Source organism: Hypomesus nipponensis, chromosome 23 (assembly GCF_054491055.1).
Source record: "Hypomesus nipponensis isolate SF chromosome 23, ASM5449105v1, whole genome shotgun sequence".
Taxonomy (NCBI): Eukaryota; Metazoa; Chordata; class Actinopteri; order Osmeriformes; family Osmeridae; genus Hypomesus; species Hypomesus nipponensis.
The window spans coordinates 13015324-13042184 of record NC_140383.1 but is presented as its reverse complement, the minus strand read 5'-3'; the positions used below and the strand labels follow the sequence as shown (position 1 = coordinate 13042184).

The 26861-nt window shown below is 45.2% G+C and overlaps 3 protein-coding genes across 6 annotated transcripts; 1 reads left to right on the top strand and 2 right to left on the bottom strand.

Moving 5' to 3' along the window:
- Window positions 1–624: 624 nt before the first annotated feature.
- LOC146234303 (E3 ubiquitin-protein ligase MARCHF4-like) lies at window positions 625–9124 on the bottom strand. The gene is made up of 4 exons (XM_084689379.1): window positions 8681–9124; window positions 3677–3832; window positions 3056–3248; window positions 625–1076 (listed from the first exon to the last, which is right to left on the bottom strand). The coding sequence occupies exons 1-4, from the start codon at window positions 9122–9124 to the stop codon at window positions 655–657; spliced, it is 1215 nt and encodes a 404-aa protein (XP_084545505.1). The 3' UTR covers window positions 625–654.
- Window positions 9125–10541: 1417 nt separating this feature from the next.
- On the top strand, window positions 10542–19871 carry smarcal1 (SWI/SNF related, matrix associated, actin dependent regulator of chromatin, subfamily a-like 1). Of its 2 annotated transcripts, XM_084689067.1 has the most exons (18): window positions 10542–11210; window positions 11319–11670; window positions 11774–11824; window positions 11994–12257; window positions 12397–12447; window positions 12553–12736; window positions 13084–13234; window positions 15163–15324; window positions 15561–15626; window positions 15743–15883; window positions 16681–16899; window positions 17146–17216; window positions 17306–17405; window positions 17606–17788; window positions 18181–18281; window positions 18404–18500; window positions 18612–18772; window positions 19355–19871. In XM_084689067.1, the coding sequence occupies exons 1-17, from the start codon at window positions 10869–10871 to the stop codon at window positions 18762–18764; spliced, it is 2688 nt and encodes an 895-aa protein (XP_084545193.1). In that variant the 5' UTR covers window positions 10542–10868; the 3' UTR covers window positions 18765–18772; window positions 19355–19871. The 2 variants fall into 2 exon arrangements, with proteins under 2 accessions (XP_084545193.1, XP_084545192.1); XM_084689066.1 differs by lacking the exon at window positions 19355–19871 and having other exon boundaries at window positions 10543–11210; window positions 18612–19009.
- Window positions 19824–26170, bottom strand: LOC146234301 (thioredoxin domain-containing protein 6-like). Of its 3 annotated transcripts, none has more exons than XM_084689069.1 (18): window positions 26037–26170; window positions 25885–25949; window positions 25688–25745; window positions 25182–25435; window positions 24866–24982; window positions 24605–24683; window positions 24379–24461; window positions 24019–24111; window positions 23250–23404; window positions 22735–22931; window positions 22411–22555; window positions 22088–22195; window positions 21847–21998; window positions 21560–21704; window positions 20679–20941; window positions 20338–20433; window positions 20169–20243; window positions 19824–20089 (listed from the first exon to the last, which is right to left on the bottom strand). In XM_084689069.1, exons 2-17 carry the CDS (start codon window positions 25915–25917, stop codon window positions 20176–20178), a joined length of 2046 nt encoding a protein of 681 aa, XP_084545195.1. In that variant the 5' UTR covers window positions 25918–25949; window positions 26037–26170; the 3' UTR covers window positions 19824–20089; window positions 20169–20175. The 3 variants fall into 3 exon arrangements, with proteins under 3 accessions (XP_084545195.1, XP_084545194.1, XP_084545196.1); XM_084689070.1 differs by having other exon boundaries at window positions 19828–20089; window positions 25182–25253; window positions 25332–25435; window positions 25885–26103; XM_084689068.1 differs by having other exon boundaries at window positions 25885–26104.
- Between the last annotated feature and the right edge of the window lie 691 nt (window positions 26171–26861).

Genomic DNA, 26861 nt, shown 5'->3' with positions numbered 1-26861 from the left:
TTACCTTCTCTTTATGCTTCTCATATTTGATGTTTCAAAGATGATCGACACCTAGGAATTTAGCCCAAGTAGTTAGTCAGATTAACAATCGAGAGATTGTTAAAATGGCTTTATGAAAATAAAAAAATGTGGTGATCATGTCCAATGTCCACTGATAAAAACACTGTTAATGAAACTGACACGTGCAAACCAGCCTTGTTGGACCTGAGGGGCTCTGCCAAAGAAGTGTTTCATCATCTACATTCATATAGAGGTCAGATGGACAGACAAGTTGACAGTGTCTAACTAGGGATTGTGCCACACTTTGGAATCATACAATAATGTAAAATTATATCATTCCTGCAAAAGGCTGGTTGCCTTTCATAAAACCTTCATCCTTCAGGGACATGAAACCTGCACTCCAAACACAAGTTCCAAACATCAGTTCTGTATTGGCTTCCTAGTTAAAGGAAAATCAATATTGAAATGTAAAAAAAAACAAAAAAAACAAGGACTTTTCCAAATAATTTATAGATTTTTGAAATCTTCTCATTATTATTTGATCCATATTAGGTCATCAACGATGCATTTGAAACAAACAAGGCAAGGCCTTTTATTCCCATATCGGTTTAAAAATCCCCCACACCTATACACAATAAGGCATCAAATAAATCCTCAGACTGTAGTCACTCTCATGACCAGCTCCCGGGTGCTGTTGTTGGGCTGGCTGCGGGCCTCAGACTGCCTCAGATGGCTGAGGAGGTGGAGGATGTTGTATGGACAGTGTTGGTCAGGTGCTGCAGTCCCATTGTCCTGGTCAGCCTGGGGGTGCAGAACGGGTCCAGAGCCTGTGTGGGGTGCAGGGGAGGAGGCCTGGGCAGCTGGGGCTGGTCCCATCAAGGAAGAAGTGGAGGTGGACACCCCAAGCCCAGCCTGTTGACCCTGGCTGGGATGGGACACAGTCCTTTCAGTGGCGGCTGCCTTCAGGTCCTCGCTGTCCATAGACTTGTCATAGTTCAGAACCTTCCACTGTTGGTTGACGGCCTGCCAGCGATTAAAGATGCGGAACACAGATGGTCCCTCGTGGACGATCAATGCTGGGGAGAGAAGCACATTTATTAGAAACAGCCCCTTCAGGCCTCCTGGAAAATAATTCTGTTTTATAATGCAAATGACATGCCCACCACAACAGCATGTCATAGGATGCAAGCTTTCACCAAATATCTCAGTTACATTTGTGCTGTCTCTACTGGAACAGAGAATCCTACAGAACTGAACTGTAGGTCACAGCCAGTTTTGGTTTATTTGATCTCAAAATACAGCATTTATGTGGTGTACAGTAGCTTGTGTTACATTTCGGTCAATAGATTTTAAACAATTTTAGTTCTTGGATTTCTAGAGATTAAATATTTGCTACATGTTTTTTTCCCAATAATACGTTATCCTCAGGATAAAATTGCTTATTGATTCAACCTCATTGGACTCAGAATGCTGGAAAATTGAAATCAATCAGAAGGATGCTGCTTTGATTGCACTGGGAGTTTGTTTCACAGTGGGTCACTGGGAAACACTCTGCTTAATATATTCCTAGCATCTTCTGTTGTGTATAAGATATTTGGCATCACTTACTAATAAGGCTACACTAATTAACATGTTATCTGGTAAACCTATAATAACAGCAAATTATATTGAGCTGTATAGGTCATAAAGAAAGAGTAAGACGCCACAGTATGGCTGGAGAAGGGATAAGTGGATGTTATAAAGGGGCAGTTGAAGGTTGTGTCACAAACATAAGATACATTTTAACCCACCCCTCATACCAAGTTTCACTTGTGTAATAACTTGCACAGTTAAATCATAACAAGCACTTCCTATGTGACCACAATGTCATTACTATAGGTATTGCTATGTAGGTGTGACGGGTATGTAACAGCTGTAGCCACGCTCCGTCACAACAAGGCTCGCTCGCCACTCATTGGACTCGAATGCACAACTTCCGACTTGCCAAGGGTGACCACTACCAGCTACGCCAAAGAAAAGCTAGCTCTTTGTTGACGCGGGAGGCCTGTTACATATCTGAGGAGCGAATTTTACGGTGCTAACTCCGTTACATAGAGACATGGTAGTTTATGTAACCTGTGTTGCCAAATAGTCATACAACATCTTAAAAAAGACCCTTTTTTGCATGTGTGCTCAGGTGGAATGTTCATCCAGTTTCTTGCTGAATAATTTCTAATATTTTTGGTTGTTTTGTCTGGCTGATCATAACAAAGAGAGAAAATGGAGGATGTGGCGAGTCATCTAGGGAGAGAAAGCAGCTTGTTTATGAACCCTCTCTCCATTTACAGTTGATAAGAAGAGAGGCTCGAGCGCCCTGTTTGTCTATGTCTCCTGATAAGGGAACAGTCAGCTCTTTCCTGAATGTCTGCCAGGTGACAAGTTAATCTCTGTAAAGAGTAGAGTTAATGACTCCACAGACAATCCCCACATTCCCAACCGGAGACAGTCTTCTCTTTTCATCCCTTTGCTTTCCCTTCAGAAGCATCTTCTGGCAGCGTCTTTGTGTTTTCACCGAGAGAGGCTGTCACACTCTCTGGGAGTAACACCGGCTTACCTGCTGACAGCACCGACAGCCCCGTCCCACAACAGGTTGTGAGGAGATGCTCATAGAAGAACCCTGAAACTGGAGCCCACCCAATTGGGGACCATCCCTCATGTAGGCAAGCTGCTAGTTGGCTAGCTGTGATAAGGCATTATTGTTGTAATGTGCCTCTTGAGCACAATATCATGAGTTCAATCCTGCTCAGGCCAAGGAAGTGGTGGTGTAATGGGTTCAAAACCCCCTTTCACACCTGTATCTTTGTGTGTATTGTGGGCTTGGTCACCCACATTATGTCACTTTGGATGGAAGGCATAGGTCAATTGTAGAACATTTGACTGGAGATCAAGAGATCACAGGTTAAAATCCCCCCTTTTGAAAAAAAACTCTGCTAAAAGAATACATTACTCATTATTATTGAAAACGACGACACTGAAATGTGATGTGCTGACATGTAGTGGTGTAGTCTGGTCATACCGATGCAGACCACATCCATGAAGCCGTACATGCCGTAGCAGATCTGGAACAGCAGGTCCTGACGCTGCCAGCGGGCTGAGGGGCTGAAGGAGGACCACACTAGCCAGGAGATGCTGGCCATCAGGAATAAGGAGCCCAAGATTGCCGCTGCAATCTGGACCTTCTCAATCACCGTCAGGGAGATGGCCTGCCACTGCATGGATAACAATTACAAAATCAAGATTAAAACTTGTCTATTTTTTTAAAGTGCTGTTTGATGCAATGCTCATATTGCAACCTGATTTACTTGCAAAGAGTATAATATGAAGGCATGAGACTGTAACCTGAACGAGATATACTTTAGCTCTTAGTTCAAAAACGAGTGTGGGGCTTTTAAACTCACTTTAAGCTTATTGTGGTCCAGCAGTGCTGACAAACCATTAAACACATCTGCATGAAACTATTTAAAGCTTATTACGGTGCATTTGGTATAACACACAGCCTACACTTATGAAGCTAATCAACTTGGTTTCATTGCAGCGTGTGAAGCAAATCAAGGGCACCCAAGGACAGAAAGTTCTTGATTAAGCTGCTTGACAGGATTTGTAAAAAGTAGATTACATGGGTCTGGTGATGACTTACCTGTAGTGGGTTCTTGGTGCTGATGGCGATGACCTGGTACTTGTAGTAGCAGAGCTCACAGGCCCAGGAGCCCCGCTCGCTAATCCACTTGATGAGGCAGGGCTGGTGGGTGCAGCGGACTGACCCACTGCAGCGACACGGGCTTAGTAGCTCCCCCTACAGGAGTACAACGAGTCAGTTATCTCTCTAATAATGCCAGGAATCTGTGTGTGTGTGTGTGTGTGTGCAAATTAGAATAGGTTTAGTTTCCCATGATCAGCTCAAGAACCGTGCACTCTGAAAAGTTCATATTCTGTCCTCTTTATAATCCAACGGAGTGCAGTGCTGTAATTAACGTTGTTTGGATAAGCATTTCGACATAAAATAATAAAAATCATTTTTTAATAATTTGCCACTAGTTTAGCTTGCTCTCTTTGCGTCCGAGCCCTTCACTCTGATTGGTCCGCTGATCTTCAGTGAGTTTCTTATGAATATCTCGAGAATGCACTTAAATTAAACTAAGCGTAGTAAGAAAAATAAAGAAATTCAGTTTAGTTATTTAGAAGCTTTTACAACTGATATTCAGCTGCTTTCAAAGGGGCTGGCTGGATAACAGAAGGGCAATATAAAGTGGATATACTTTCAGTATAGATCAGTACATTTTGTTACATAAATAAACATGTTTACTGATTTCAGGGTATGTACAACAATAGGTTTGGAATCCCATGCAATGCTTATTAATTTCCTTTGGTAAACATACATACACACACACACACACACACAGTTCCCCTTACTACTGTACAACTGTTCTGTTCATCCAGACATATTGTATAACATGGTGCTGCACATCAATGCGCAAATATTGTTTTTACTGACAGAAATCACAGAGTCTTCTATCAAACAGCACACCCCACGTCCCTGATGTACATGTGGTGGAGCTGAATGTTGCTGATTCATCCCTGCACTATGATCAAGTTAGGATGGGCTAAACTCTCCTATCGCACTGACTCACGCAAGCTAGACTGGGGGACTGTGGGAAGAACCCAAAGCACAGAGAAGCCTTCGGATTCCAACTGAAGCCTCCCTCATTACTCCACCCAACCTCTCCTCCACCCACCTCCCTCCCACCCTTATTGCCCCCACCCTCCATTCTCATCACCCCCACCCTCCTCTCTCCCACTCAGATCAACCCCACCCTCCTCTCTCTTCCCACCCTCATCCCTCCCAACCCTCCTCTCACCTCCCTTCTCTCTCCTACCCTACACACCCTCCCATCACCAACCCCCTCCCTCCCTCCCTCCCTCCCTCCCTCCCTCCCTCCCTCCCTCCCTCCCTCCCTCCCTCCCTCCCTCCCTCCCTCCCTCCCTCCCTCCCTCCCTCCCTCCCTCCCTCCCTCCCTCCCTCCCTCCCTCCCTCCCTCCCTCCCTCCCTCCCTCCCTCCCTCCCTCCCCTTCCCTTCTTCTTCCCAATATCCCTGACAGAAGGAGCGGCACCTTGGTCTCAGAGCAGGGGGAGGAAGCTAGGGGAAAGATGGAGCATAAAAGGGCCATCCACAGATGGCCTTGGTGGGAGTGTGTTGGCATGAGTGCCAGCAGGACTCTGGCCTGTCCAGAGGGACTGGGCCGCTCACAGTGGAAGAGCCATCACAGCCAACAGCTCAACCCGGCCTCCACACCCCGACTGAAGCAGGGTGGAGGGTGAGCAATGGAGTCTGGTAACAACAGTGACAGCGCCAACCACACACACATCCACCACTGAACCAAAAAGTCCACCGTAGTTAATTACTTCAGTGTACTTTTTAGTTTAGTTATTTAGTTCTGCACTTGCTCACTACAGTCATGTTTCTACAACCCTCAAATACTCCCAGACAACCTCGCAGTGTGCCCCCTTCCTCTGGGAAACAGAGAACACAAGCCACTACGCTGACATAGAAAACTGAATCCTTAATAGAGGGGTGCATTTTGAAGGGTGTGAAATTATAGCAAGTGAAATCTAGATGAGGACCAACTACTGAGATAATAAAGCTGCTCGCCAAGAAACCCAACAGCACAGCTTGTTTTACAATAGCCAATAATGACAGCTCTCATGACCATGAATTTGTTCAGTCATTAGCAAACTTGTTGTATTGTAGATCCCAACGCCTGGAAGGAAGGGAAGATAAGAGGTATTATAATTCATACTTTATGTTGTTTTATGCAGTTTATAGAGTTTTAGATTTATTCAGCAATATTGCGCCTCATAGTAAAATTTAGCAATCCTTGAGCTATACTCATCGTTTTGTCAAAGAGTATTATTATGATAATAGTTAATGAGCCAAATCAGGAGTAACTGAATTCAGGAGCGGTCGTTACGTTTTGAGATGTAATGTCTATAACTTCATAATTCCTGCAAACAGACTGAGTAAGGGCCAGAGACTCATAGGCCCACGGCCCTTTTACATAACTGGTCTTTTGATAATGATGGCTGAGGAAACTGCACATGGGAGGCAAACAAAGCGATTCAGTGCTGCAGGGCCCTAGAGAGAATAAGAGAGAAATATGTAGAGATGTAGAGAGATAGGGAGAGGAAGAGGTGGAAAGAGAGGAAGAGAGAGAGATCCTCCAGGGCTCTTATTGTCCCTCTGACAAATGAAGTGTACAAGGCCTTTATCTGTGCTATGATTTGGACAGAAAGCTGGCTTCTAGTCTATGCAAGCAGGAGCCATACATCCTTAACATGGAGCTTCAGGAAGAAAGGCATTCTGAAAGCATTTGCCCCCTGAAGGGCACCAAGCAGCAACACTAAGGACAGTCGAAGAAAAACTTGTCGCCACCCCAAACATGGAAACATTGTAAGGCTTTTTGTCTTTCGCTAGCATACTTCAAGGTCATTGGATTTTGTTTTCAGACACCACCACCCACCTCCCCCACCCAGAAACCATCCCCCATATGTATAATATGGGAGAAATATGGCGGGAAATTATAATGTGGAATTATGAATGAAAAGGCCCCAGCGAGGTTAAATTGAAGAGCGCATTCTTGAATAAAAAAAAGGTCAGTGCGAGCAGTGAACGTAAATCACCTGAAGTGTGGCCTTCAACAGAATCAGTCCTCTCCTTGCGTCTTCCCCACCTTGTACTGAACAGTCAGTCTGAACGGTTGTGTGGAAAAGGCGTCAAGGTAACGATCTACCCATTCAGAAAGCTCTGCCATCTCAGGGAAGATTAACTGTTATTTATTCATTATAGGACGCACCCTTGTGGGATACAAAGTACCATTTTGTCTCATATTGGTTCAGTCTCTAGTTATTTACTGTGGGATTAGTGTTATCATGCCAACTCTGGCTCTGGGGCTACAATGGGTAAACAGTTATGGTTGAATGAATTGACCTGGGTACAGACAAAAGGAATTCAGTGATTCAGGGATAAAAGAATAGAGGACACACACTTGGATAGGCATGTTTACTCATTGCTGGAATTATTATAACAATTTGAAAAATGCTTTGTGCAAATAGAGTAAAGTGTAATTGTTTTACCTCACCTCGAGCGCATTTGTCTAGCTCACTGCATCTAAAATCAATGGATCAAGTGGTAACTGTGAAGCAAATCAAATGCACTTCATTTACTTTCAAAAGCCTCAGTGTCAACTCAGTCAGGCCCATTTGTATTCACCGTTGTTGCTTGAAATGTTTAGCAAGTTTTGGAGTGGACCTTAACTGGCACGGAATCTATTCCCCCACTCCCTTGTCTTCGTGGTAACACACTATCTTGCCTATCTTTGCTGCAAGGCAGAGGCTGTTTGGAGCTGTTTGGAGGTGGCTCTGTCGCATAAGATAACGCCTGCCTTGATGTAAGTGACATCCCAGGGGCTAACCAAGAACAGAGGATAACTAATGTCCCTCGTTCCCATATCACACAGCCACACAGTGTCCACTCATCTCCCCGGTGGGATGGATTACTTCTCCATGCTGTCTCCCTTCAGCAGATCCATACCTGGACCCTGTCCAGCAGACAAAGCACCATAAAGGATCAGGAAGGATATTGAGAGATAAGGACTTGAACCTAATTAAAAGATGGCACAACATCAAATACTATATTGAGTAGCTGTACAAGTCTGAGGTCTGGGGGAGAGAATTCAGGAGAATTTGTGCGAGAGAGAACATAGGAGATCAGACATTTCTCCTGGGCATTTGTGTTTGGCTGGCATCATAGTAGCTGTCTTGTTGTGAGCTACTGAAATAACTAGTAAGAGCTGAAGCTTTGTTTTACAATCTAATAACTAGATCCCCTGGCAGCAGCCATGTAAAAGTCTGACCCAGTGGTGGGATGATACTGTGAACTGAGTATGTGATAGGATATAACAATATAAAAGGAGATGAGAGAAGGCACTGTGATTAGAATGTAAATTAGGAAAGGGGATAACTAGAGTTTGATGAAGGCCAAATTTCCTACTATCTACTTGAATTTGCATCTTTGATGTTCCAGTTGATCAGTAGTGTGACACGTTTATCTAAATTGTCCCTCAGGGAGAGGTAGAGGAATCCATGGTTGAGAGTGAGACTCTAGACATCTACTTTTGTTGTTAATATGCTGTGTTTCAGGAAGTGTGTGGGGGCAGCAGAGTGAGAGACATTATTTGATTTCTCATGCATGTAATTGCTTCTACTTGGACCGTATTCACAAATGAGTGATTTGCTAATATCATATTTCAGTGTTTGTGAAACAGCCAAGAGAATGAGTGAGAGATGGTTCATCATCCTACCCCCGGGATAGGGGCCTTGTCACGCTTCACTGAGGGACCCAGGATGCAGAGGGTGTCACACTGAGGACCAGAGTAGAAGAGCTACTCTGGAAACAAGCCTGTGACCCATACATTCACATTCAGAAGAGCCAAGAACTCAAGCACACGGTCATGATTGGTGTGACGGTCAGACACATTTACAGCTGAGTACAATGGCAGCACTGCTATGGCAGTGAATGATGACAGAACACTTTAGGAATTCATTCTCAGTGTGACACAAATGTCTTCATGATGACTGGTCACATACCTGTTCTGGTCCCTGGAAGCAGATCCTGCACAGGGGAGTCCTGAAGCCACTCTCGCTGTAGCTGGTGAGGGAGAACCGCTCCTCTAGGCGGGATTTTGAGTAGTCATCTGAGGACCGGCTGCAACGCAATGCCGCTGACAGCTCTGCTGCATCAACCCATCCCGCCACTCTGTCTCTGTCTGCCCCTGGCCCGCTAGCGCCCCCTGCCGGCAGGGCACCACAGCCACCTTCTTGTTGATGCGCCCTCACTAACGTGTTGTTGTTGTCAGAGACACTGACATCTGAAAGGACGTTCTCGCTCTCATGGCTGTCCAATGTTTGTCCGCTCATGGAGGTGAGTGTAGGTAGCGGAGTGGACGGTGCCGGTGCCCCTAGTAAGAGCACCTTCAGGTCACTGAACAAGACGCAACAGCGGCTTTTCAGTAGGCTCTGACTGCGCAGCATGTCATCGGTCTGTCTTGAAGTAATTCACAGCAGCATACAATGACACAGGATATAAACAGCGTGGGCAGCGCATGTACAAGGAGAGACAAAATGTATTGTCTACTGGAGGGAAAACACCAAGATAAACTCCAGGATGAAAAATAGAGAGAATCTTGTTGCTTTTAAAATTGATTTGTTTCCCATAGAGGTGTTTAAATATGCTGTGAGACTATAGTGTCAAGGCTGTAGTGGCTTTGTTCCCATGATGGAATAGCCCGCAAAACAACACGTTGGATTGATGCAAACAAGTGTCTGAAGCCATTAGGTTACCAACAAACCGAATAAAGAAAAAAAAACACTGTTGGTTTAGGATTAGAAAATAGACATGCTGTGCTTTGTGTAGATTCCAACTGGCCATCTATATTCTCTCACCATCGAATAGGTCTGTACATTTTCCCTCCAATTTCAGCAAGGTATGCCAACCTCAGCGTTAGAATACTACATGTTCAGATTCCGTACGGCAGGTTTCCATCCTACTCCGGTTTCAAAAATGATTTCCTAATCATTCCAATAATATACGTAAACTCTTTCAAGAAGAAAATGTCGATGTCGAAACACAAAAGATATCCGTAAAATAATGTAATGTTTTGGAGGGATTGCACTACTCTTACCTGGCAATGAACTATACTGACGTCCAAAATACTTCAAATGTCCTTTTCCTTAGCAAACGTTGTTTTTTTTAAAATCACAAATCACAAAATTATTAACGCACTGTCGTTGGCATGGGGTTATATCGTTTCAATTTTTTTTAAGCAGTCGCCCTCCAGTTTCAATAGCCTACTCATATATTAAAGACCAGCAAGTGTCTTCCCATGAATGCAATTCAAAAACGATTTTCAGAGAGTCCTTGTGGTTGATTCAACGTATTCCTTATTGTAGATGAGTGCATTCTTTTAGCTGAGGGTTGGTTGTTCGATCATTGGTTGCTGACTACTGCTGCAGCTTCAGCACCATGATTCCTGGGACAGCTCCCAAGCGCGGCACGTCACCGCACGGCGTGATGCAAGCTGAAGGCGAGCCAAAATGTTTCAGAACTCTTGCTACAGCAGATGTAGCTACCGGTAGTTGTAACTCAACCAAAGTCTTTGTCATAATTGGTATCCTAATTCCCTTTTGATGTAATCAACAAATTAAACAAAGAGAGGGTGAATTTGCGTTGCTTACGATTCAACCCTTGCTTGGGCGCAGTAACTAGCCTTTCCGCGTTATTTATTGTTCCGGTATATCATTTGTCCACCTGTTCAACAGTGCTGTTCGAACAAATACTTTTTACTAGACTAGAAAGTCATACAATATATGAAGGATGGATTTAGGCTTCGTTTTGAATTGCTGATCAGAATGCGATAGGATACCTCGTGCTTGTTTGTTATGCTACGTCATATCCGGTCAGCCATAAACTACAACCGCGCTCTCAAGCAAGACATGAGTGCCAGCTAGCAAACTCAGTTTAGGTAAGCCTTCAGAAACATTGTAGTTTAATTGGGTTACAGAAATGAATATAACTTTTACCGAACAACATTACGTTTACGTTTAACTTGACAACTTGTTTATTTCGGAGGTTAAAGCTAGCTGCTATGTCGTCTAGCATCATCATTAGCGGGCGCAGGTAGCCAACTTGTCAAACTTACTTTATGAAGCTAAGTTTGTGTCTCAAATATTCTCTTGATGACTTGGGTAAGTCAACTTGCAACCAAACAACAAAACAATGTCGAGCAATTTAACGGCAGAGCAGCAGAGAAAGATTGAGGAAAATAGACAGAAAGCTTTAGCAAAGAGGGCTCTCAGACTTGCCCAGGCCAGCAGTATCAACAGCCAGCAATCACCGGGAAACGACATCCCTACTGCCGGTCAACAACAGCACGGCACTGGTTCTGCTCCGCTTGGTCCCCCAAACAAAAGATGGACACCACCTAGCTCAACGTTTAGACCAGCTCCACCTGAGTTACCCACACGCAGTACCCCACCCCAGATTAACAACAATCGACAAGTCGTCAAACCTCACGAATTGTTTTCTGGCCATAATTCTCTCAACACCGCTACGAAACAGGTGAGAACTGACAGTTTCATTTGTTTGGTGCAGGCTAATGTGAAGTGCTATCATGTTTTCTTCTGTCTCTGCTGGTATTAATTACACTATTCTGTATTCTTGCTGCAGATCAAAGTAATAGATCCACTTCCCAATTTTAAAGCAAAACTACCAGGAAAAGAGTTTTTTAGCGGAGTCTCTACGGGTTTGAAGCGACCCTTTGAGCAAAAAGTCATCTCAAACCCCTCTGGAAGCACTGTAGGCGCCTTTTACAAACCAGGAAGTAAACCAGCTGTCCAATGTGCAGTTGCACAGCCTTCCTCGAGTGCCTTCGGTAGGACTAATGCCATGACTACAAAGAAACCTGGCATCACTGTGAGGGGGAAGTGTGTGTCACACTCGGAGGAGCGCTTTAGAGTGGAAGTGGGCTACAACGCAGAACTGATTGCTCTTTTCAAAAACATACCCTCCAAAAACTACGGCAAGCTAACCATTTAGACTTGTTTTGGGGATTTTGTGGTTGAAATATCACTTTAACACAGGACTGTACATTGTCACTCATATTGTTATTGTGTCTCTGACAGACCCGGGCACCAAAATGTGGAACTTCAGTCTCACAGACTACCGGCAGCTAAGTATGTGTAGATACACACCTTCTTTCTTGTGTTGAAAGGATCCACTGAAACCACAACTTGAACTAGCTATGCCACCAAAAGGCTAGCTTTTTGATGGCGCAAGCAGGCTGTTTTTATACAGGAGTGTCTGACCAACTTGGATACCCTGTCCCTTTGCTGTCCCTTCCAGTGGAGGAGGCAGGGGCCATCCCCTGCGTGTCCCTGATGCCCCTGGAGGGGATGGAGGGGCTGGACCTGGCCAACCCGGCCTCCTGCAGACCCCGGGACAAGGCAGCGCTTGCAGCGATGATGAGGCTGTGCAACGGCTGGCAGAAGCCAGGGGCCAGCATGCAGGGCAGCTGTTGCCTGCTGTCACGCTCACGCTTCCAGGTGGACCTGGGCTACCACGTGGACGTCATAGCTGCATTCAAGCAGATGCCCTCCAAGAACTATGGTGAATGGGAGCTTTTGATTCAGAGTGGAACAAGCGTAGCTTGCAGGCATAGCCTACCTGTTTATTTGTTTTGTTTGAACTGTCTGCGAATGATCTGATTTCGGATTGCCGACTGGCAATGTGTTTTCCTGGCTTTCAGACATGAAGACAAAAAAGTGGAGTTTTGCATTGGAAGATTATAAAACGCTCAGTAAGTACTGTTGTTGTGATTCCACTCTTTAGGTATCTGTGTGTGTGTGTGTTTGTATATAAGTTCCTGTGCGCCCTGACATGGCTGCCCCTCTGCTCTGTGTAGTGGACGCCCTGAGTGGGCTGGCAGCCGTGGAGGTGGAGCCTCTGCCCAGGGCGGTGATCCAGGTCTTCTCTCACAGGCTGGATGGCAGCCAGGCCGGGCCTGCAGAGGTCCCTGAGGCTGACCTGTCCAGCGTTGACATTGCGCTGACCCGCTGCCTCATGCCCTTTCAGAGGGAGGGGGTCGAGTAGGTGTAGTCACATGACATCACCCTCCTACATTGTCCTCACCCTTCTACACACCCTTCTACACACCCCTAAACCGTCCTAAATCCTCCTACACCGTCCTATACCCTCCTTAACCCTCATACACTGTCCTACTCCCTCATAAACCCCTATACACCATCATATACCCTCTTACACCATCTTACACTAGATTAGGTGTAGTCACACAACATCACCGTCCTACAGTAAAACAGATCCACTTGAGTTTAGCTTAGCCACTCAACAGGCAAGTATTGCGGTTCACTTTTTTTGAATGCTTGTATTTTAGATACAAAGTGACCCTGCGCTGCCTGTGTGTTGTCTGTTGCAGCTTTGCCGTGGCCAAAGACGGCCGTCTGCTCCTGGCTGATGACATGGGTCTGGGGAAAACGGTGCAGGCCATCTGCATAGCGGCCTACTACCGGACTGAGTGGCCCCTGCTCGTGGTGACGCCCTCCTCCGTGCGCTTCACATGGGCAGAGGTAACTGCACCACTGCCATACTATGCCCATGAGCAGGTGGCAGCTGGTCACATGATGATTCATTTCTATTTCAGCATCAGTGTTTACTTTGATGCGCCCCTGGGAATACATTGTGTTGTTGTTTTTCTTCTGTCAGACGCAATTTTTGGTCTTTAATTTTTCACTATTTGACCAAGGGCAAACTTTCAACATGCTTACATCTCAGATAAAAATATATATAATATATATATTCAATATACTCATTAAAGTGGAGCTGGGGTATTTAAAGGAAGGGCGAGTGGAACGTTACTTGATTCAAGGGCCTGGTGTTTACAGCAGTCCAGTGCTGTCCCTGAAGACTGGTGACTCTTTGGTAGGTAATTCATCTTCAGGAGAGAAGACAGTAATACCACCCACCCAGTTTTGTGTCTCTAAGGTGCAGGAGGTAATTTGAATTATGAATCATTTTTGGCTTAAAACCCTGATGAGGTTTTTAAGGGATTCTGCAAGTGTTTTAACATCTCCTAACTTTGCGGAAAACAGGCTTTATCTGTAAGCTTCGTTTGATATTCCAAGCTGGTCTTGTTTTGTGACTTCAAAATCTATCTGTCTCAACCATGTCATCTGTGGTTTTTCACCTATGAGGATTTGTTTCATGTTTCTCATTTTTCTGATGAGTCATCATCATTGGCGTGGATTTCTCTACACATCCTCCCCCCCTACCCGCCCACTCTGTGCCTGCACGTTAAGACAGTTTGTATTTGTCCCTCTGGCTGCAAATGCCAGTTCCAGTCAGGTGTGGAATGGGGGAGAGATTGTGTCTCTTTTTAAGGAGTGTTTGTCAGTAAATAGCATCTGCAAGCTATGTGAAATTGACAGGAAAGTATATAAAATGGAAAGCTAACCCCATACTTCACTCCCCTCCCCCCCCTCAACTCCCACCATCTTTCAAACCAGACCTACATCCCTGCTCATTTGTCCTAATGACTCGGCTGTTCTTGTAATATTTATATATGTTTACATTTGGTCTATCTTCAGCATGTTAACCAGATTACGGCAGGGGCTGGTGAAGTGAATATCAGTCAATTGCTAATTGTATTGCTAGTGGAATTTCCCTGACATTGTATACAGAAAGGTACATAAACACAGTGCCCATTTGGTAAAGAGCAGGGTATGACCAGAAAAACTCCTGTAGTATCTATAATGACACACTCCACAGGAGTACACACATGCTTCCGTACAAACCCTTCCAGGGGTTGTGTGGGGTATGTGTGGACATACTAGAGACCTGGTGCTCTGTACCTCTGCTTTCATCCCCCAATCAGGTTTACTATGGTAGGGGATAGTTGTAGCGACCCAGGGGACTTGAGGGTTTGAAGGATTTATTATATTGTTTTTTGTTATCTGCTTTCACTGTCTGTCTCAGTTTGTTTGTCTCTCTTTGTCTCTCTTTGGGGAGGGGGTGGGGGCTTTACTACTGAGATACAGCTGCGTTGATTTGACAGGGGAACGAAGCGCTAGGAATTGGACTGTCAGAAGCATTTGGGCCATTGACTCATGCTTTCTCTCCACAGATGATTGGCTGCACTGTCATGGAATGATGGAACAGTCTGCTGTTTGATCTTACCAGAAAGGCTCAAAATTTTGTTTTCTTTGATGTTCCATTTAGGAACCAAGTTTGTTGATTGAGGATTATATATGGATTGTTGTACTGTATATATCATTCTAGCTCAATAGCATTTGCTGATAGGTTTACATTTGTTAACACACCCATTAGAAGCAAAATAAAATGGTGGTACAAGAACATTCATCCTTTTAAACTAATTGTCAGTGTCCTTCGAAAGGGGCTTTACAGCTGAATTCCAGGTGAAACCCTTGCCACTGCCGGCCTGCCAATCTTTGAGGCATTTTTATGTCACTTCCTGTTTTGGTAATGTTGTACTTCTCAGGCGTTCCAGCGCTGGCTCCCCTCAGTGAAGCCTGACAGCATCAATGTGGTGGTGACAGGAAAGGATAACCTGCACTCAGGGCTGGTTAACATCGTCAGCTACGACCTCCTCAGCAGGATGGATAAGCAGCTGCTGGCCAAACCTTTCAACGTGCTCATCATGGTGAGTCCTGCCTTCTGGGGTGTGACTGAGTCTAGAGAGTGTGTGGTTGGTGTGGGGAAGGTGGGGTAGATTGTTGCAGTTGGGTGTGGAGTTAATTACATTGAAAATAGTTTCTGCTGGTTTTCGCTGGTCTACTTGACCTGGGTACTCTTCAAGGCTAGACGTGGGCAAACATCTTCATTTTGCCTTCATAAATCAGTTGTTGGTGATGGTTTCTGTTGTTCTTTCTGCTGCAGGATGAGTCCCATTTTCTCAAGAACATGAAGACTGCCCGATGCAAGGCTGCCCTGCCTCTGCTGAAGGTACCCCTGATCCCTGTGATCTGAACCCCAGTGAATGTGCTGTGCCCAGAGCTGACCATCTCCCACCGCGGTGCTGAACTGGGACATGTGGTCACCTGTATGCTCTGCTCCTCCAGGCCGCTAGGAGGGTGATCCTGCTGTCAGGGACCCCAGCCATGTCCAGACCTTCAGAACTGTACACCCAGATCCTAGCCGTCAGACCCAGCCTCTTCCCTCGATTCCATGAGTTTGGGACACGCTACTGCAATGCCAAACAGGTATAGTCCTAGCTCAGGTATGGTAAGAACATAGTAACATTCAAATCCCAGTTAAGGTCAGATCCTGGTGTATGTTCAAACCCTTTACATTAGGTGGATGGTTTCAGCCTCTTCCTCATGAAGGATCACAGCTGAACTGGTGTTGTAATTGGCTGGGATCTGAAGAGCCTTCGTTTATACTGAAGATGTTTGAAATGGGATTAGGCCCATTCTCTCTCCCTCCTCTTATTTAGACTGTTAAGTATGTTTACAGCTCTCACTGTAGGACTGTAGATATGCAAACACGAGGAGATTATATCACTAGATTGGATTGTGGCACTGTGTGTCTGTCTTTCTCCTTTTATTCCTTTGCTTGCTCTAAATGAATGAATAATAAATTATATATGTAATACTTTGATTTAGATTTTAATTGATATCCTCTTTGTCTCCCTCCCCGTTTCTTGTTCTTCTCATTTTTCTTCTTACTTCCCTCTCTTCCCTCCCTGTCTTTTATCCCTTTAAATGCTTTTTTCTCTTCCTCCTCCTTCCACCCTCCTCATCCCTCCCTCCTCCCTATCCTTCTCTCTCTCCCCTCCATCTCTCCTGATCCCTCCATCCCCCTCCTTCTCTTCCATACACTCTACCATCCCTCTCTCCATCCATGTCCCCTCTCTCCCTCTCTTTACTCCCCTCCTTCTCATCCATCTGTCCCCCCTTACCTCTTTCTAACCCTCTCACACTCTCTACCCTTCTTCTGATTCTCTCCTCGACCCCCTCTCTCCCCTCCATCCCTCTTTACCCCCCCCCCCCCCTCCCAGCTGCCCTGGGGCTGGGACTACTCCAGCTCCTCTAATCTGGGAGAGCTGCGTCTGCTGCTGGAAGAATCACTGATGTTGCGGCGCCTCAAGCCCCAGGTCCTCTCCCAGCTCCCCGCCAAGCAGCGCAAGGTCGTCACCGTGACTACCGATGGGGTGAATGGACGCACCAAAGCCGCCCTCTCGGCCGCCGCCAAGGAGCTTGCCAAGGGCCAAAATAATGTGAGCAGGGGTCAGGGGTAGCAGTGGCCACCTTTTACAGGACGGGGGAACACTTCAAGAGTACTACTGTAGAACTGATCCATCTTGCCAACCTGGTCAAATGCTGTGTTTCTTGTTGAATTGTCTTGTTAACCTGATGCATATCTGTACCGCACAAGCACAGTAGGTGCACTACTTCAATGCCAAACAATAACTTGTAAAATACATGTCCTATCCTTATCTTATATTTTCTCCTGAATCCTCCAGAAGATGAAGGAGAAGGAGGCTCTCCTCGTCTTCTTCAACCACACAGCTGAGGCCAAGACTCGAGCCATCATGTGAGTCCTCATGGGTCATCCCATCTCCTGTCGTTGACTTCTCTAAAGCCTCAGGCTGTTGATGATCAGCTGTCTGTGTGTGTCTGTAGGGAGTACATCACCGACATGCTGGAGTGCAGGGAGAAGTTCCTGGTGTTTGCTCATCACAAGCTGGTATTGGACAGCATCACCAAAGAGTTGACTGAGAAGGTGATCAAACAGACGCACACACACTCTCACGGCCGCCCTTGAGGTCTCCTTAAACTCCTATGCCGGATATTCTTTTTTTCTCTGAGACTGGTTTAACCCCATGTCTTATAATAATGTATTCATTTAGCAGACGCTTTTAAACCTGAGACCTGCGGTCAAATACTCTGACCACTGAGCTCCATCTTCCCCCACTTCTGCAGAACATCAGCCACATCCGCATAGATGGGTCCACCCCGTCGGCAGATCGCCAGCTGCTGTGCGACAGGTTCCAGACGGCAGACGGGAGCTGTGTGGCTGTGTTGTCCATCACAGCAGCCAACATGGGCCTCACCCTCCACTCCGCTAACCTGGTGGTGTTTGCTGAGCTTTTCTGGAACCCTGGGGTACGACCACCCCCCCCAATCAGTGTCACAGAGGGCTTCACAGTTACCCAGAGATTAGCCACCTATGACTAACCAAACTCTTAAAAACAAGCAAAACTCTTCCCCTCTGCCCCAAAATTGTATTATAATAATAATTTGGAAATCTTGGGAGGAACAAATCAGTGAGGAATCCCCTTCACCCTGTACTAACCCTGATCTGTTGGACTTGGACCAGTTGGAATGTATTTGGATCCTTTAAAGTACACATGTATCCGTGGTGGTCATGTAAATTCTAGCAGTCAGGATTTGTAGGGCCTTGTCCATTTTTTATAGAAACCTACAGTACCTTGTTTAATAAGATGCAAAACGTCCTTTAGTGTTGATCTAACTGATGTTTTTTTCTGATTGGACAGGTACTCATTCAGGCGGAGGACAGAGTGCACCGTATTGGACAGACCAGCAACGTGGACATTCACTATCTCGTGGCCAAAGGAACTGCTGATGACTACCTGTGGTAAATGAGACATCTAATGCAATAGAATGTGATGCAGATGCAGGCCTATGAAGGCATTCCTGCTCTTCTCTGTCCTCTAGTCTAGATGACAGATTTGACCTGTTTTGGATGTGTTGTTTCAGGCCCATGATTCAAGAGAAGATGAAAACCCTGGAGCAAGTAGGCCTTTCAGAATCAAACCTTTCGGAAAACGCACTCAATGCCAGCTTCCATTCGAGGGTGAGCCTTTTCTGAATGACATGTAGAATTTCTTAAAAAGCTCTACCAGTATTTGTCAACGTCATCCTGCAGTCAGTGGGTTCACAGCTGGATGTCTGTGGTGATCCACAGGACCCGGAGCAGAGGAGGATAACAGAGATGTTCCAGAAGTCTTTCACTGAGCAGGAGGAGGACATGGACGAGGCCCTCCTACTGGAGGTGGCTGACGCCTGGGAGGACGGTGAACCTGGAAGTACCTCAGACCGTCAGGGAGACGGCATCTGACGGTTTAGGCAAGAAGAGACAGATGGAGAACTATTTCACAGGACGATTGAAAATGTTGCCCCATGTAGACATTTAAAATAGTTGGTTCTCAGAAAGATTTCGCAGAAGGCATAACTTATGTGTCAGTAACTGCATCAGTAATGCACCTACTTAATATACATAGATATATTTGAAATTATGATGTGTTTCATTATTGTAGTCCTGTATTTTACAATCAAACTAAATAAATAAATAGGGTAAAAGTGGCTGCTGATGTTTTGGTACAATTATTACATACTTACTGTAGCAACAGACTATTTTTACCTTCAAAGTGCATGCCTCAGTATTTTTGTTAGCTGGGAACACTTCCATGGAACTGGAGTGAATGCTGAGAACCTTAGTTACCATGGTGTTTGAGGATGCTACCCAATCTTTCAAAGAAAACACAAGGGGCAACCATGGGGGACCATAATCTCTCTCTCTGACAGAGGCTGAATTAAGCAGACTGATGTGCATTGTTCTAACCCCATTTATCTCACGGTATTGGGTGGTCGACAATTTAAAAAATTAAATAAGATTTTTTTTTTTGCGTTTTCTGTTGAATTAAATAGGAAGCAAGTCTATCAACATGTCCACACAGGTGACCATGACCTGAACACCCGCAGATGTGGAATATCTCCACCAGAGGTTGTGTAAGTTTGTAGATGGAGATTTTCTACATCTAGGAGGATTCATAGTAATGATCCTCTTCTGTGCCATCACCATATCCATGCTGCTGGCTGTGATGTTGAGCTGCTGCAGCTCGTGGTCTGAGTGCAGCAGAAGAGAAGTGCTCTGCTGAGAACCTCTGCATTCACACAGACCTACATTGAGCCTTCAGTCAACACTGAGGGGGAACTACATGTTCTCTCATTCCAAAGAAACCCGAAGAAGAAAGTCTGTGTGTAATAGCCCACTGCAAAGGTTATAGCTAATCTTACAAGGTAGTGCAGGCTGTATTCAAAAAACCCTATAATGTCAAGCTTGAGCAAATCACAATAATTTTTGTTGATACTGTATTTTAAAACCTTTTTTAATTTCCTTACTGTAACATCTGCAATAAAGTTACTGTTTGATATCACTGTCATACATTTTAATCTCCAGTTGTAATTTATATATATACAGACTGAATTTTTTTATTTTTATGAAGCAGGGTCCAAGACAAAAACAAATTATGGTCTACACTGACTAATTTTTCCTATAGAAAAAGGACCAGGCTAGTTAACTACTGTGTGTCTATAGGGCTGTGAAAGTCTGGCTGCTACGGGATCTGTTGACATGGAGGGTTTGTTTCAGCGGTCTGGTCTCTGTTGAGAAGAAGAAAAAGAAAATTAACACATTGTTCGAGTCTCAGGTCTGAACTGTGTTTATTCTGAAGCACCATACCATCTTCCTATTGGCTGCCAGGGGTACTGCAAGTGTCTGTTCGGTCAGTCTTCTCAGAAGCAGATGTGGTCATTTCTAGATTCATAAAGTATAAGTTCAGATGAGCATTTGATGCTGTTTCTGCACGGGACCCACATGTCCCTATCTCCTCAAGGTTTGTCCCTCTTACCTGGACTTCTGGGGTCTGTTAAATCTTTAAGTTCCGTTGTTGTAGATCTTGACACATCTGAGTGCATCATATCCACAAAACTGTTGTGCTCCTTTTCTGAAATCAAGTAATGATCACATACTCTGATCAACATCTAACTCAGGCAGACTACAGTTTCACAAGCATGGGTACATTGCAGTGGTAGTGCATTTCACTGCAGAGCAAGAGGTTGCAGGTTCAAATCCTCCATGTACGTCACTTTGGGAAAAAAGCATCTGGCAAATGAATATATTACATTATCGCGTACTTTGATCAATATCTAATTCAGGTAGACTGCAGTTTTATGAGCATAACTGTATTACCGTTGTCAATGTGATGACTCAGAGAGGCTGAGGGCAAGTCTCCATCACTGGTGACATCACCAAACAGGAAGTGTATCTTCTCTTCGGCATGCTGCAGTGTGGAGGAGCCGTGGACAGAGTTCTGGAGTATGTCGGAGGCGAAACGAGCTCTGAGTGAGTTGGGAGAGGAGTCCTTGGCCTTGCTGGGGTCTGTTGGGCCCATCATGGCCCTCCACTCCTCCACTGCGTTCTCCTTGGTCAACACCAGCATCATGCACGGGCCCCTGGGTCAGGGAGACTATTAAAGTCAGGCACTTCCGATCATTGATTCACTGCTGTCATTTCTATGCATGCACTATTTATTTGTCATTGTGGATGAAAATGTCTGCAAAATTAATTAAATGCAAAAATGTCAACGTAAAATGTGCTTCTGTGGTTAGGCACGGTACAATATCTTGTTAAATTTGGTTTGGGATTGTCTGTGTAACTGCTCATCCAAAAACTCCCATAGAAATATGATCTGACTGTTGTGATACTGTAAGTCATTTAGAAATGATCCTAACAAAGTATGACAGCACAGGAAGTATTACAAACGAGAGCATCCAGCTCCTATCTCCCTGCTCAGTGCATCCGGACAGTAAGGAAACAACTCGATGGAGGAGCTAATCCGAATGGAAGACATCGTCTAAAATCTTGATGCTGGGAAGGAGCCAGATTGAAAAGGAAGATGGACTTTATCTACTCTGCCTAAGGCTGGCTTTTTACGAGTCTGCCTGCAATACAATTAGTGTTGGTGGAAAGATCAGTTGCAGTGGAGAAGGCATCAGAAAGAGGGCCAGGTTTGAGGAGGAATCTTACTGCCTCTATATAGCGGGGTGACGGCTGGCTAAGTCTGGACTAACCGGCACATGAACTCCACCAGCTGGTTGTAGAAGGGCTTGTCCCGGTGGTCCTTATAGAACTCCTCAGCCATCTCCCTGGACAAAACTGTTTCTTGCTGACGGGTGATGCTGAACCCGCCCTGATGGATCTCATCCAGAATCACGTCTGTGAAGGGTAGAACCAAGGAATAGAATAGAACTCTTCACTAAAATAAGGTTACAGTTACATAAACGTTACATGGAAAAGGTGCATTGAGGGGAAACGTGACTTGTTCATGCGTCTACTGGGAGGCTGTGGCTGCTGGGACCTTTGTGCTGGTCCATGGCATCAGGCTTTATCAGCGCAAGGGTGTGCTGCTTGGGGAAGAAGAAGCTGAGCTCCTGCTGGGCCTCTTCCTGGCTCCCACTGCCGTGGAGCTGGTTGAGGGGCTCGCTATCCACCGCAAACTGGGCCCGCAGACTGACAGGAGGGACACACATCGGACATCAGACACGCGGCACAGCGTACTCCGACTGCAGGGTTTAGTTGTGGGGTCTGAACCAGCGTACCAGTCAGGATTTTCCTCCTTGGCTCGGCCCACATCCTGGGGCCCCAGGAGACTCCTCCAATGATTGACTGCTCCTGTCCTGACCAGGGCCAGGGCAAGCACAGGCCCACTGCCAACACATACAAGTGTTATCCAATTGTCGATTGATTTCCAGCTTGAACAGCTTAGTATAATAATAATAATATATAGTATAACACATATTTGGCTAATATACTTACATATATAGCCATTTATTTGAATAATACCATTCTTTGCTTCATGCAAGTCGTCATGTGAACATACAGTGTACTTGTGATTACACCAGTGATCAAGTGGGACAGGCACCTGGTCATGTTTTTCAGCAGTGCAGGGAAGTAGTCCTGGTCGACATGTTGGCTGTAGAACTGTCTCACCTGCTCTTCGGACAGCATCACCTCTCGCTGCAGGGCCACTTTAAAGCCTGCTTCATGTATCCGAGACAGGATCTCATCTGTTCAACCAGATAAGCTTCATTAACAAGTGAGGACAAACTAGTCATTTTATGCCCTGTGGTGTTTGGTCAAGAAATCAACACAAGCTGCTCTTGCAGGAATTTGACACATCAGTGAGTCAGCGTGGGCGTGTATTCTGCATTTCTGTGTCTGCTTGTGAACGTGTTTTGCGGCATGCCTTTGCTCTCCCTGGCAGCGTCAGGCCGGATGAGCGCCAGTGTCCGCTCCACACGCCCTTCCGCCTCATCCTGCTCGGCCACCGAGTCATTCCTGAAGTTGGGGAAGAAGAAGGCGAGCTCCCTGCTGGCCTGGTCACTGTCCTCGCTGCCGTGAACGGCGTTGAACAGCGTCTGTGTGCCGTACTGCGCCCGCAAGCTGCAGGGAGGGACAGGAGAGAGGGGAGCAGATGGTGACACTGCGGGCGCTCATTGAGGAAAGCAGAGCAGAGGAAATTTGAATGTTTGGGTGTGTCTGATGGAGCTACAATATGTTAGCTTGTGCTGTTTTGCGGCCATAGAACAGGCCAACACAAAGCCTAGGCACGTTTGTAAGTAAATGGATGAGGAAATACAGGCAATACATAATTAACTACTCAGTTTCGAAAATCAAACATTGCTCATGGATTGTTCTACTGAAAGGTTTCTTGAAAGACTGTGCTAATAGGTGCTCTATCAGAGGGTCAGCCTACTGCACCTCTCTGGCTTCTCCCTCTTGGCCTGCTCAGTGTCGGTTGGGCCAATAAACTCCCGCCATGCAGGGACGACATTGGCTGACCCATCCGGCTGAGACAACAGCAGGATGTGGGAGGGGCCGCTGGACATGAACCGCACTAGCTCCTCAAAGCCGTCCTGTCAGTACCCACACACACACGTGCACACACACCCACGCAGGTTTAAGCACACACCCGTGCACACATACACACCAATGAACTAACCAGCAATCCTCTTATGTTTATCTTAATTATTTTTTTATCATTCTAAGCTGCACATGCATGCATACTGCACTCATGTTATGTTTCTCTGCAATAAGGATACGCTTCTGGATCTAAGCAGCTTTGAATTTTATATTTCAGATTTTCCCTTATCACTGACTGCACTGTCAGCAAAAACAGGCCGTTTAGTCAGCACTTCTATGTTTAGACATGCTCAGAATAAACTGTTGGGTTTACTATTCAGCCTGTCCTATAGTCAGGGCTGCCCTACAGGATATGATGGCTAAACACATGCTGTATACTACTATTTACTAGGCTTAGCTTCATGTCAGTAGCTAGAGTGTTAGACTACAGATCAAGAGGTGCCCAGTTTAAATCCCCTACTGAACATCAATTTGGATAGCATTATTGGCTAAATGAGTGTATTCTTTCTTATTATTGAGTTGGGTAGATGTCTAGTGGACATCTCTGCTCTGCTCTTCCCTGCCCGTCTGCCTTCCTCAGATCTGGGTTATACTCTACTTGGTTTACCTCTGACGATCTGTGTTGGTATAAATCTTGAGCTTCAGCCTCGGTCAACGTGCGCTCCTCATTGGCCAGAATCTCAAAGCCAGCATCCTGAATCTACCCCCCAGAGTGACAAAGGAACCTGTCACCATTACATACACCAACCAAACATACAGACAAGGGCTGGGTTTCCCAGATTCGTTAAGAAGCTCTTAATGCTAAGAGCTTTTTAGGAGCGTTCTAAGAGCGTTCTAAGAGCGTTCTAGAGCGTTCTTAGAACGCCCCTAAGAAGCTCTGAGCGCTAAGAGCTTCTTAACGAATCTGGGAAACCCGGCCAAGGTGTGCGGATAACTAGAAAGCAGAGATAACTGCTGAGGCCCTTACCTTCATCACTATCTCCTCAGCTTGGCCATGGGCAACTGCATCGGGCTTAATAATGGCAACTGTGCAGGATTTACTGGCAGGAACTGACAAGAGACAAAGAGTTGTGATGAGTGTCAATAATGACTAATTTATGTGAGAAGTTGACCTGCCTGACTGAGTTGAAAGAGCTGTTATAATCCTCCTACCCATTCTACTTTGAGTCAATGGAAGGTGTGCAGGAATATACCAGGTTTTTCTTCTTCTCTCTGGTGCTGTTCAGGGACTTCCTCTTCCTTTTCATCAACGACCAGGCCCTCATCTTTTACCTGTCAATCAAAGCAGTTTCACTTTCTGAGATGGAATGTTTAAGAACTGTAATTATGTTCATGTTTGTGTCTGTGTTTTTTTTGTGATTGTCTGACCATTTTTCTATGTGTATGTGTGGGAGTGTGTGTTTATGAACCTGGGTGTGTGTTGACGTGTGATTGTGTGCATATGGGTTACTCACCGCTCCACGTTGTAGTCCTTTCTGCAGCACAAGCTTCTCCTTCTCCAGCTCCTTTAGGATCATTTTTTGTAAGAGGGGGGCATTTGCTCCCCTGAGCACGGCCACCAGCTCCCCTCCCTGACCCCGCATACAAGGAAGCACTGGATTTAACACGTTAACTGCAGCATTGTGATGTTAAACACACACAACATGCACACACAAATAAAAGACACACACAAAAGAGACACAGACACGCTCACAAACACCAATACACCGACTACACACAGACACATACACAACCACAAACACACTCACACATCTATGTTACTACACTTACACCATAGAAGAGGAAGGTAGGCTCACATTTCCCCCTGTATCTCTCTAGAGTGTCAATGCTGTCTGCTTCTGCCTGATTTGTGAGAGTGAAACACAGTTTCAACAAACATTTATTAACTTGAGTTCTGAGATCTGGCACTCTGGTACGTACCGTTGCAAAATGTAACAGTTCATCTCCCAGTTCATTCTTTATTTTCCTGAAGAGACTGACCACAGCCTTGCAGGGGCCACACCACTTCTGATAGACATCTATAACTGAACAGGTGGGAGAGGGTTGGGGGTGCATAGGAGGAGAACATTTACAATACAACAGCAGGATACAGAAAGGGCTTGAACAATTCTGCAGTAATTTATTTGGACACTGGAGGGCAACAGACAACTGGTTTACTGGAAAACGTGAACTTACATCTAACTTGGCACTGTGTAAACTGTTTAGTGCGAGCAATGATTAATAAGTGAGTCCGTAATGGATTTAATGCAGTAGCCTAATCAGTAGAGTAGTCTTACCTATCAACCCTTTAGTTTCCAGCAATTCATCCCATTGCTCTTGGTTTGTAACAGACACCTAAGTAAAAACAAGCAGAAAGGATTAGGCTAAGTGTGTACACTTATTTCTGACCTGGCTATGCACAAGCACACACATAGACTAGCTAGCTGTCCTGTGTCCATCCCTAACAACAGACACAAACGTTATTTAAACCAACCTGTAAGCTCACTTCTTTCTTTTTACCAGCCATTTGGAGAGGATATGCTGTAGGACTACGACAACCTTAGACGAAATATTGGACGTGTGTGAATTGTATAATTTTAATATAATACTACGAATCTAGTTATCTGTTAAAATGTTGACGGTCACCTTCTCTACAGTTTAGTCCAGCGCCATATACTTTGAGCCAGTCTCTTGTCCGCCTGTTTTGCCTCCTCGTTGCTATGCAACGCTCATTACCTTCCTAAACCGTTTGATGTCGCTGTCGCAGTTCAACAAAATAGATGAGGTTTGAATAGTAATGTCGTTTCCCAAATTACCGAGGCACAATACAAAACGAATTTTATTACGTTTGTGTAGAATTTTCGTTTTTTTTTTTTTACGCAATACAGTAAACCAGCATGCTGTTTGTTAGGAACTACTACTCTAAGTAGGCTAGCTAGTGCAAACATGTGAATTAGGCTACTACAAGGCGTTGGGCTTACTGTAGGCTACATTTAGACAACAAATGTTGAATTACACAAAATCCTGCCTCTATTGTTGTGCGTATACTGACTGTGCATCCATTCTATGTAATTAGGCCTACTAGTACAGGCCTAATTGAGTGCAGATCAAAGCCAGACGTGCTAAAAGCAGCTGTAGGCCTAGTCATACATGCTCAGTACTCCCCTATGTAGGAGATAGCAGTTAGTCCACAAAAATAACATCTCTCAAACTGAAAATGTAGACAGTTCCTTGACTGCTATGAAAACATCAACATATTAAGATTGCTTACGATAAGCGCATTATTTTGACTGTGTGAGAAATATGAGAATAACTTCAGAGTAGAGACTATAGCCAATTTATACTAACACTGTATGAATTTCAATGAACCGTTATACTCCAGCTGTCAAGCTGAAGAGCCTCTCGCAAGCACTGTGGGTCCAGTTCAGCAAATTGCACAATTAAAGCCATTCGAACTGGCTGCTTAATGAA